Consider the following 12,529-nt stretch of genomic DNA (forward strand, 5'->3'; position numbering starts at 1 on the left):
GGTTTGGGTTACACTACACACAAAAATCCCCGCAAGCAGATGAGTGGACAGCGTAGCTCAGATTTTTAAATGTTTTGTGAAATGCCTATCTAGGCTTATATCCACGTCGTTAATATTATCAAATGCATACAGGTTGTGCTGCAACGCGTTTTTGACACGTGGGATTTTGACACCACTAGGGCTCAACGGTCGCAAGCAGTGGCCATTGAGTGATGATACGCAATCTTTCTAGAACATCTGCTAGTCTTTTAATGTGAAAGCATTCCTTGCCTCATGAGTGGCATGGAGAGGAGATGGGTCACCACCGGTAGTGGACAGATTGAACTGTCGATCATCCAGTAAGAGTGTAATCATGATTTGTAATGATTAATATCGACTGAATGGAAAGTTTAAATGACCAAATCACTAAATAAAATGATGAGATAAAAAATAAAATAAAAACCAATAAAATTTAAATAAAACAAATGAAATGAAATAAAGCAAAATAAAGAGACTTTAAAAAATGATTAATTACATTACTAAGCAACAACAGAGGCGATAGAACCCTAAATGCTTTCTCATTTCTGCACATAAGAGGACTTAAGTGCACCGAAATTTTTTCCCAAAAATTCCAATTTTAATTTTATTTATTTCAGATACCTCAAGGGCCCTTTAGGTGGAGAGTTTTACATGAGGGTTGGGCTTATAATAAAGCTAATAGATGAGACACTCGATGGCTGACTTGAAATGCACCAGGTTTGTGTGGAATGGCACCTGTGAAAAGACTGCTCAGTCCTGGGCTTTTTTGGAACAAAGGGAGTGAAGGTGGGTTGCGTGCGAGCTTGGTGTGAATAGACGGCATTATCGTGGCCTGTACATGCTGCAAAATGATGAGTGGGTTGAATAGGAGAACTATGAGAAAAAACATATATTTTATGATAGAGGCACATTCTTCTGATCTTGCAGCACTTCTGAAGTTCAGCAATCCCACTTCATTCTTAAGGTAAGCAACATTGGCAGAGAATGAGTAATTTGAGTAGCCGAAATGAACTCCACAGTTTTGAATGAGTTCAACAGCATTAGTTCAGTTATGTTCAGCGAGGTCTCAGGTGCCAGACACACAGTCTAACTTTGGTTAGACAAGTGTTTCGTTAGCTAGTAGTTTAACTGAGGGAGGAACTAGATTTTGATTGGGTCAGAGGCAACCAAGAGCCCTCTTAGTGTTGTCAACTATGCACATGACATGAGTTGATCATGTCTGGTTAATACATAAATACTTAATGCAACCGAGGGATGAGACAATGAATTCATTTAGAAGAGCATTTGGAGTCAGGTAATTTTGACGTCTATGGAAAAAAACGTGTCTTGTTAGTATTTAGGATCATCATCCATCTGCATCACCACTCAACCAGCATTAACAAATATAGGTTTGAACAGAATTAGTATCCACAGCATTATTCATGGAATAATTGAACATTCAAAGAAATATTATTGGGCAAGTTGTTGACGCAAATCAATAAGAGGAGAGAACCAAGCACTGTGCCTTGTGGTGCACCAGACAGTGTATTAGAGAGGAAGACTGATCGTTAGCTGCTACAAACCACTGACTGTTATTAAGAAAATCCTTTATCCAATTGAAACCAATGGATTAAGGTTTAGTCGTGAAAGTTCTATAAGCAAGCAGCAAGCAGCATCGAATAATACACTGTTAAAAGGTGAAAAAAAAAAGAAAAATTAAATTGTTATTCATAGAAATGCAACAATAAAGGTTGGTTGGCTGTACACAATTTCAACTTCGTTGCATATGCGATTCTCGACCACTGGCTTGCTTTTGGTCTTTCAGGCTTAGCTTACAAGTTCTCAATGGCCATCTTTTAATGCTGCCAGAATGACAGCCATTTGCACAATTTTTGTGCAAGATATGGGCAGATCAAATGCCCATGGCAGGAGACTCAAATGCGCGGGCCCACAAGGCCTTTAGCCCAGCTCGTTGGCCCTACAGATATCAGCCTTTATTCCAGATGTGCCGTGCCAAGAGCACCTTGCTTTCTTTTGCAGCTGTATCCCACGTCCCTTTACCGCTGTCCACAATTTGAGACTGCCCAGTTGCGCACTATGTTTTGTGAGACACCAACCAGACATACTATGTGCTCTGTGTAGCAATTGAGGGGTGGTTTATTCCCAATTAGCACAAGACTATGCTGCGAGTCACAATCATAGTGGCACGAGGGACACCTTCCCCTCTCCCCTTCCAGCTACCATCCTGTGGGAGACATAAGTGTGTCAACATGGCCTGTGGTAAGACAAGTTTGAAGCCTCTGGACTTTAAAACGTGTTTTTCGGGGTGCCTTTCCTACTTCACAGTTACTAGGCTCTGCGAGCTGGTACAGATGCACAGCTGCTCCATAACTGCAAGCGCCCCCTATGAAGCAAACCAAACAAATTCCCCGTGTTCTGTTCCATGCAGAGCACAGTGCAGCTGCAATAAGCTGCTCCTGACATGAAAAAGCCAGGGCTGAATAAAAAATGTGAACGGCTAGAAAGAAGCAGTCACACGTAGTTCCATCCACAGCTAATTGCATTTATGACATAAAATGCATGCGCCTCTGTACATGCCATTGCTAGGAAAAGCATGGCAAAGATAACAAGTGAAGTGATGTGCACTAAGTATTGAACACACCTTTCGCAAGCGAGCAGTTGCTTTTGAGTCGTTTTTGTTTTTGCCAGCCAACAGTGACCAAATGAAGCATGATGTAAAGCAGCATGCCACAGATCGAACAAGTGCTGTGGCCTTGCTTTTTATGCTATCCACACCTGACACATGAAGTAGATGCACTTTCTATGTACCTGACACAAGTCACCATCGCACTGTGTGCTGGACATCAAACTCTGCTATCTGTATTACGCTGCTTCATCATTCACCAATGCTATCTTTGGTTGTGTGCTGCCAGCCCAAAAATTTCAACCGTCAAGTCTGACCATTGCTCATGGAAAGGTTCTAGACACAAACCAATAATTACTACACGTCCATTTGCACACTTTTAAGAGACCAGTGGTGTGCCTTTCTATGCAGTTCAGAAAGCAGGAGGCTGCACAGATTGAGCTCGTGACAAGAATTGAAGCTTACTAATGCATGCATGCCTTTCAATACTGGTTTACAAGTGAAAGTTATGTCTTTTCTGAAACTAGTTGTGATGTATGGCCCACAGACTGCCAAAAATACCACCAGTCACTTACACGCATCTTGACATTTAATATACATTTCTGCAGAAATGTTTAGTACCACATACTTCATAAATCAGTATCTTTACACCAATAATGCATCATGTGCATAAGACAGGAATCACTGAAGATAAGCAAGCCATACAGCCCTGCTAAGCACTTCTATGCTATCTTTATACATTTTAAGAGGGAACTAGGAATACAGTAGCTGACTGATCTTTCAGACTGCAATAATTCAGAATTGCACAGTATTTTGGACTTTGCTGAGGAACCATCACGCATCTCTAAAGAACATATACATATTCCCGACCAATATTTCGGACTTTGTGGAGTTCAAAAGTTTGACGTTTTGGACTAAAATAAACGGAAGAAGTACTGCAAAGAGCGAGTAGGCGTCTCTTTTGAGCCACTGGTACTACGTGAACTGGTCCTCACGGTACTGCACTGTGCCACTTGTTTCAGTGGTGCAAGATGGTGTCCTCTGCACGACGCCATTCATTTCAGAAAGGTGTAGACGTCGTGCAGGTCTACTTCAGAAAAAATTCAGGTAAATTTAGCAGCTCCTCAGTGATCAGTGCAGAAATCATGCAGGTAGTGCAGCTGCAGTCGCCATATGGAAGCTGACAATGGCTTGCAGGTTGCGATTAACTGTGAAGAGACTCAAGTTATTGTACTCGCAAGATGTGAATGGTGCCCCACTTGGGCCCGACTTGTACGGAACATCACTGGGGCCCTGTTAATTAGGGCTCCACCTGAGAACGCAGCGACGGAGGGAGGGGGACGGTGGCCCTTGCTGACACCTCTCGATGGACCCATAAAGTTTAGACCAATACAGTTACAACAATATTCAACACCGGGTATGTTAACTAAAAGGCAAACGCATGCATGCAGCCTGATGCATGTTGCAGAAACCACGTAACATGCAACTCTGCGCACACACACCCGAGTTGTGTTCTATAAAAGTGAGTTTCACAACAACTGCCATGATACTGCATAGAGGATGGTTCACTGCAACGCTTCACTGTGACGTGCTGTTTGAAAAATTTTCGCACAGTTCGGGATGTTGGCCGCCATTGGGGTAGCCAGCAGGCTGCACTTTTCGGGTGATGCCAAGGCTAGCAGACGACCAGGCCTGCACTCGACCATTCGTTTTGGAAGCAGCCAGTGCCAAGCTGCACTTGAACTGCTCGAACTGGCGCTAAACACTCACAGCACCACCACAGAACTTCACAGAACTGGTGCAGCAAGTGCAGGTGAATCAACGGATCTTTCCACAGCCAACCAGTTCTTCGCTGCCTTGAAAGGTGCCATCTTGGATTTAAACAAAGAGTATGTCGGGACAAACAAAAGGAATGAAATGTAATAGGCACCTGGCTGCACCGCTATGCATAACAGGCTTAACTGAGTTGGTTCCTAGGGACAAAAGTTTAGATCGACTAGCTTGGACAGGCTTGGCAACTGTTCCTCATTGTTGCCACTTGAGCAAATGGCACAGCCTTCATTGCCATTGAGGTGGTCTATAAAGAAGAGTGTGCGAACCAGGGCACACAATCACAATAAAATTGGGGCAGCTGCAGCATCTGCCGCAGCTTAGACACTGCCGCCTGTGGTGCGGGGCAGATAGGAACATGGGGGTGCAGCCAGAGGCGCCTGCTTTCGCTCGCTTCTTCCTGTGGCTTCCCTCTCTCGGCTTCTGCAACCACCGAAGCCTATGGGGACAGACTGTTCTTGCTTTGTGCAGCGTGTGCAATGCGGTGCATTCACAGCCTGACCTGCAGCTGCGTCACACACTCTGGCACCAGTGACATGAGGGCATGACGAAAGCATGACTCTGGCTCAAATACAATTAATATTATCACTTGCACATGGAACATGCGCAGCTAAATGTTCACAATTTTCAAAGCTAAGTTTTTTGCAGAAAATATATATTTTTTTTAACTGCACGGATTTTTCAGCTGGTGCTATTAATCGGACCATCTTTTGGGTGCTGCAGAGGCCATAAAATCAGTCGGTGACTGCAGTATTCTATTGCTGGCAGCTCCCCGGCAGTGTCATAACTTTGCAACGCCTATATGCGCAGGAGTACACACACTTTTTTTTTAACGCATCTTTTTTTTTAACTACAAATTTCATTTTATACTGCGACATGCCTGTCCAACTACCTCACAACTGCACACTGGCAAATACAGGTTTCCAACACTACTAGTGGTAGCTGGTGCTTGCTGCCTGATGGGAAAAGGCTACACACAGATCTGCCTGCAGCAGTAAAGCCCTTTCCCAGCAGTCCAACCAAAATACCAATGTCCAAGGCAGTGCATCAATGAGGAAGGCTGGGTAGACTCCACAGGCATACAGCCTGTGGAGTGCACCGTCAATTTTTGCAGGGAAGAAGGAGCAGCAGCATGCAACAAATATGAAACCCGGAGACATTTACCTGAGAGGCCACATTCAACCGAATAGCCATTCAAATTTCAAATTATTCATCCAATTATTATTCAACTGCCATTTGAGATCCCTGTATTCATACACCTTCAATAAAATGCACTGACGCTAACTTTAAGCTAGCTTGGCATAGACAATGCATTGGCATGTGCAGTTTTAACATCCCGAAGCTGCATGCGGGCTACGACAGGCATCATAGTGTGGGTGTTTGGATTAATTCGACCACCTTGGGTTCTTTAACATGCATTGATATCGCACAGCCCATTCGTGTTTTCAAGTTTCACCTCCATCAAAACAAGGCCACAGCAGGTGGACTTTGACCCCATGATTTTGGGCTCACCAGCCAAACAGCAAAGTCACTAAGCCAACACAGTTGGTCCTAAGAGAGGTCCATGGAGCATCTGGAGCACGATGCGATGAGAATTTAGATAGAAATTTGAAGCACACCCTGTCACAAAGTGAGGGAGAATGAAAGACAACAACAGCTAAGGGTTTTGTACAATCTGCAATTTTGAAAGCAACCAAGCAAGGCATCTCACCGTAGCCTGTCTCTTGCCAGCCACCGCTTTCCACGCAGTTACGTAGATGCGAGCCAGAGCTACTACATGAGCCCTGAAACAAATATTTGATCAGATATATATTACAAGGGTGCTGCACAGTGCTAGTCTGTCCACACATATGCGCATTCAATAATGCTAAATAAGTCACGTCACAGGAATTAAGATCCATGCACACAGGTAAGTTGAAGCAATTTCTGAATTTTTCGGCCCACTATACTTTCAATATGCATTCAAGCCACATTAGACCAACGAGTATCTTCAAACCTTTTTGTTGTGGTCCGTTCCAGTTCAGAAATGCCAACAAAGGAGTCATCGTCATTTACTACTACACTCTCAAGAAATTACTGCAGAGAACAAATTTTTCAAGCTTCACTCTGACTGGCCATTCTCTTGATAATCCAGCTGCATGGTGTCAGGTGGCAAGCTGCTGACCCATAACACGTTACTTTCTTATGCACAGCAGTAAGCAGGGTTCCCAGGTTAAACTATTTTTTTCCAAACTGGCTACTTTTCGGACCCCTTGGCTACAAAAAAAATGAACTTCATCATTTTCTGGCTAGATTTCACACCTATTTCGAGCCAAGTTTATAGAAACACACTTCCATGATCTCGCTGCTCTGTCTTTCTGCCAATGGCTTTGCATGCCCTTGGCAAATCTGTCACCACAGTAGACCAGTTAAAGCAGTACATAATAGCAACACAATGTCAAGATAACTTAATTTTCACTAGCCCTGTCGTCGAGATATGACCTGTAGTCAGGTTTTAAATAATAAAGAATACTTCTCGCTGCTGGGATTCTTTAGTGCATAATGGGGCTTTTTTTTGCAAGTGTCTAGGTGCCCTACATTGGCCTACACTGATAGACTTAAATTCAGCATTAAAGCATGCTTCAAAGTTGTCCTTCAGGGCTCAGTGAAACTGCCTGCATCCCCAATGTGCTTCTTGTCCGACTTGTCCTCTGCTTTTTCAGTAGGCAAGCGCTCAAAGCACATCAGCTGGTGACTGGTGGCACATGCCGGCACAATACATTTCTATGGTGCTCTGGAGTACTCGGCATGATCTGGCTACCAGTAGGTTTCCCTTGGTTAACCCTGGCCTTAGCATATGCAAAAGGCGGAAAAAAAAAGAGGGAAAGAAACAAAAAGGAACAAAACACCAGCTTTAAAATGCTCTTCTAATCACAGAGCAAAATCAGCATGAAACAGGCTAACACAGGATTTCAAGAATCTCACTCGAAGACAGCAAAATCAACCTAGATTCACTGCCCTCGGTGATTAACTCATTTACTTTGTCATAAAGAAATGCAAATTCTCTGACTAAATATCATCCTAGAAAACTTTCTGGCCCATTCAGGGGAACATAAATGCCTTACTTCACTTGCAACTGTCTTTGACAATTGCTTCACACGCTTCCCGGGGACACTTACAATCTCTCATTTTCACAAACATTTTCTTTTGAGCACTGAAAATATTTTCCACATTAAATTACCACAATCCACTGTATTACTCTCCTCTCTGAAAGAAAAACTACACTAGCTTTTTGCTCTTGTCACCTTTCTGGGGCAACTTTTCACATTTTGGTTGCAGGCTGCCTACTTTTTTGGCCACTTTAAAGTTTTTCTGAAGACTAAATCTTCAGCTTGGCAACCCTGGCAGAAAGCAGAGAATGCCAATTCCAAGAATAAAACCAGACACAACAAAAAAAGGCAAAATGTTGCAGTCTCTAATGGTAGGTCATAACACTGAGCATCCCATACTTTACCCTTTTCACTTCAATGTTTGAGTGGTAACAATAACTGGCATCTGTAGCCACTTGGCCAATAAGGGAGGATTTATTGCGGAGAAAACTGCACCAGATTGGCTACACAAAGACTCAGACCTGCAATGAGCAATGAATGCGCACAACTAGCTAGCCCTGTTCTTGCCCTGTTGGGAAGTTATAACTCGCTTACAGCTGTCAGACACCTATCACCGACATAGCCACCACAGTGTTGCAAAGACTCCCAATAATTACGGTGACAAAAAAATTTCTTCATTTAAAAGGTTCGTGTGCAAGCTACGAGCTACATCTGTATGCAGTGAATAGTGCCACCAAAGTGACACGCACAGCCAGCTGAAGTGCAGCTTCAATTCAGCTCGATGAAATACTGAGTGTACAAGCACTGGAACTAGGCACACAGGACCATCAGTGCGTACCTATCACTTAGCTGGAAAGGAACAGTAGCTTTGACAGCACAGAAGAGGGGGACCAAAATGAAAGTGCCATTAGGCGGCAGTGATGCCACACAAATGTGTAACAAGCACTTATTCCCTTGAACAATATTGGGCGTGTCAGCCCTGCGCAAATCAGCAAATGACCGAGCAGAGAATGTGTAGTTGTTCACTGGTAGTGTTCCCATACAGTTTGCAATTCTGTAAATTGTAGAGTGTGGGGTTTAACGTTCCAAAGTGACTATGGGCAATGAGCAACGTGGTGTAGTGGGAGGCTCTAAATTAATTTAGACCACCTGGGTTTCGTCAACGTATGCTGACATCGCACACCATACAGGCATTTTTGTATTTTGCTTCCATTTAAATACAACCACCACCGCCACAATCAAACCCACGGCCTTGGATCAGTAGCCGAACACCAAATAAGTTAGAGTCTTCTTTTGCTCAGTGCATAAGGATTCTGTTTTGTTACGCAAATCTGAATGTAACAATATTACCTATTCACTACAGCATGCATGCTTTTCCATCATCATGGAGCTAACAGTGTGAAATGCTACTATAAAGCTTTATGATGCTATTTAACGAACTATACGCCATTTCATACATCAAGTGCAATGCTGTCAAAGCAGTGCTCTTGCTAACGCTGCCTACATCCAAGATCAAAACAGAGTGCATTCCTTTTGGTTCATGAAATGCACCCTTACAGCTGATGACATCTTTCAAATGCCTTAGTCCACTGGGCCACAAAACAAGCGTGGAGTAACACATTTATTTTTTCAGGTGGACTACTCCCGTATGCTTCACAGCGTTGCACCTGATGTATGAAATGAAGTATAGGTTGCAAAATTGTCTTGCGATTACGAGACGTAATAGCTGCCACTGTCAAGAAGAAATGTGTGGTTCTTTACGGTGCTGCCATCTTCTGTCCTGTAATCACTCCACTGCTTACAGAGCTGGCTGGGCATGTGCACCTGGTTTCCTTGACTGCACATTACTCAAATAAACCTCCAGATGCCAGCTGGCACTCTTCGCATCCAGTTTTACTGCGCTACACCTCTGCCAAGGCAGTTTTATCAAACAGTTACCCGCTGTCACAGTCAAAGCAACCTGCCGCCATGAACCATGCAAGCAGCCAGCTGCCTCTCAACATTAGCAAGGCAATGCAGCCGCCACAAACAGGTTCACTTTGCTACAAATCCACACGAAATGGCAACTAGTGCCCTTGTTAGTACTAGTTTGCTTGTCAAAATTACAGTGGAACAAAAAAACAAATGCTGCCAGTAGACTTGCCCCAGTTAAGGCAGTCTCCCTCTGGAACAGAAATGTTAACCTGGGTCCAGACTTCCCAACTCCTCTGCGTGCAAACCCCATATTCATCACTCATTTTTCTCCACGATAGTTTACACACTGCAGACCTAGTGAGCCAAAGAGCCACAGTCAAAAGTTCTTGGAAAGGAATTATTAGTGGAAAAACAGTTTCACTGCAGACTTTTGATTACTTGTTAACCCACAGTGCCACATGTGACATTACAGTGGGGAAAGCAAAGACTAACAAAAAAAAGCAACTTACACCGTGGATGCAAATACGCTGCTGCAAGTAATATTAACAAAAAACGAATTCCAGCACGTGGGCTGGAATAGACACATGCAGCGCAACTCTAAGAAAATTACACAGTGCGCCATTATGTCTCTAGCAATGCACCCTGAATGCAACGAAATTCAATTTTATCGGCACAGCTGTGTTCTGTAAGCTTTTGATGGTGACTGTACCTTTAAACGCAGAATGTGGCAGCCCGACAAAATTGAAAATCATGAGATCAGTGCCAAGCATGTGGGTACTTTTACCAACCTTGACATCAGTGGCAATGTCCCATTCACTTTCTTCTGAATGGCACTGACAAGGCTCTCCTCCAATGTCAGCAGGAAGGAGACAACCTGTCTCCCCTGCAAAATGGAAACACAAGCTTTGAAATTCTCTACAGCTGCGCAGGTAGTCATCAGATCAGCGTTAAAGACAGAGTACAACAAACTTCAAATGGTTGGACCATCAACGACCCATTAAAGATTACGTGACCCTACTAGCCATGCAAAACCTTCCAAAAAACAAAAAAGCACACCGATTTGTGGACTTGAGAAAGTTATTTTCAACCATCCCAATGTTTTTTTCAAAACGTTATGAGCGAAATATAGGATCTGAAACTTTCAGGCAATTCAGTTTCTTCTGGAAGCGCTGCATTTTCAATTGAGTCCTCCGAAGAATATTTACTTGCTGTTCTTTTTTACTTATTCCTACTGTCAGCATGTGCCAAGACAGGAATTGCAGGACATGTTCATTCCAAATTATTTTAACGGAAGAAAAAGTAATGTGCAGGACACTATACAGGTCACAGGTAATTGCAGTGCTATACACAGAGGATACAAACAACACACATTAAAAGAAATAAACACAGCTTGAAGCCCAGAGCAGATATAAATCAAAACTCTACCACTGTGTGGGATAACTACAACATATACAGAACAAAAAAAGGGAAAAACCTGGAACGTAACACTTCTGTTTCAATGTATGTTAATAGAAAGCAAAAATCATCTCTTGCCTTATCAATATCATTGAATAAGTAAAAATTTTTTTTCTTGGTTTGAGCTGGCAAAATCTACCCTCGTGTTAAAATCATAGCCGCACTAAATTCGGGTAAATATTTCAAACTTAGATCAGATGAATAGTTACAGACACCAAGTTTGGAAAAAAGGTTAAATTTCTATGTGCTAAAGCTGACGGCACATTCCCACTCATACTTCTTTCAAAATGCAAGGCTTGAAATGTGTTCCATTACATCCTGTCCCTGTTATAACTGCCACATCTTTACAGTGGACACCCGAACCACACCGCAAGGGAAGGGATAAAGGAGGGAGTGAAATAAGAAAGAGCAAACTGAAAACTGAAAATTGATTTTTGAGGAAAGAAAATGATGCAGTATCTGTTTGACATGTCGTTGGACGCCTGAACCATGCCTTAAGAGACATTTTTTTTTTGTTTACGGGGGTTTTAACGTCCCAAAGTTTATAAGTTTATGTTTATGTTATAAGTTTATGTACAAAGGAGATAAGTTTATGTTTTCACAATGCTACTGCTGCCAGCGGTTGTCCCAGGCTACACTGCCGAGACGGCTCAGTGCACAAAAACCAATTGCGGGAGGGCCGTTGCGAGAAGCGGTACTTGGAAGAGCGTCGCACACCATTCGAAATATCGAGTGTGGGCCTGAACGGCCCCGAATGCTCGGTATAAACAATCTCACATATATGGGATTGACATGTACTGCCAGAACAGCACATTCCTGTTTGCCTTCATGTCATTTTAGGAACGGTTAACTTGCTTTCTCCTAGCAGCTTGCTCACTGTTAAAACAAGATGAGGTCAGCAAAGCCCTTCACCTTGGCAGAATCCAAATATTTTGCTGACACAGCACATGGAATAAGTTGGTCATTGATGAGCTTGCGCTCACAGGTAGCCAGCTCAAAGGTGTCATATTCACTTTCATCCGAAACCAGGCCACCCTTCATGAGGAAAACAGACTTGATGAGCTCCTCTGTTTTTGTCTGGAACAGCAAGCACAGTGTGTGATGTACTGACAAGAAACAGTGGGTGCACCGTCAGATCAAAATGACACAAATGAATAAATCAATATGCAAGCACATCCGATGCTTGTGCCTCATGTGGCGAATATAAATACTGGCTACACGAGCAGCAAGACTGACGTTTCATGCTGCTGCACAATGCATAGCTGCTCACAAGGACGAAAGCACGAACACTAAATGCACAGGTTGCAGTCTACCCAAATATTCGAACTGCACTGCAGACCCACTCTGCCTGCACAAATAATACTGTTCCTTACTAGAAGCTTAACGAACACATGAAGGCGAAATAGTGAAACAAGAAAAAAATTATGCAGGAACATTGGACAACAGGTGGAGAAAGCCATAAGTATTTTCAGCAATCATTAATAAAAAAAATGCAATGCCACATTCTGCACAAGTCAATTTTTAAGAAGTTTACATACAGTTTTTGACATTTTGCTATAGCCCTCTATACAGTTGATTACATAACCTTTTTACTGCACAT

At 43.0% G+C, this 12,529-nt stretch overlaps 1 protein-coding gene across 8 annotated transcripts in view; it reads right to left on the reverse strand.

The window, feature by feature from the left end:
- LOC149355213 (condensin-2 complex subunit G2-like) overlaps positions 1-12,529 on the reverse strand; it is a 131,171-nt gene that overhangs the window by 100,983 nt on the left and 17,659 nt on the right. For 7 of the 8 annotated variants that reach the window (XM_089583710.1, XM_089583705.1, XM_089583704.1 and 4 more), the window contains exons 4-6: positions 11,842-12,006; positions 10,263-10,357; positions 6,183-6,255 (exon numbers count right to left, since the gene is read on the reverse strand). In XM_089583710.1, the coding sequence (XP_089439836.1) occupies positions 6,183-6,255; positions 10,263-10,357; positions 11,842-12,006 (333 nt within the window). The remainder of the gene's footprint in view (positions 1-6,182; positions 6,256-10,262; positions 10,358-11,841; positions 12,007-12,529) is intronic. The other variant, XM_089583707.1, reaches the window with a different exon arrangement.

Source organism: Amblyomma mixtum, chromosome 3 (assembly GCF_055824585.1).
Source record: "Amblyomma mixtum isolate Tamu chromosome 3, ASM5582458v1, whole genome shotgun sequence".
NCBI lineage: Eukaryota > Metazoa > Arthropoda > Arachnida > Ixodida > Ixodidae > Amblyomma > Amblyomma mixtum.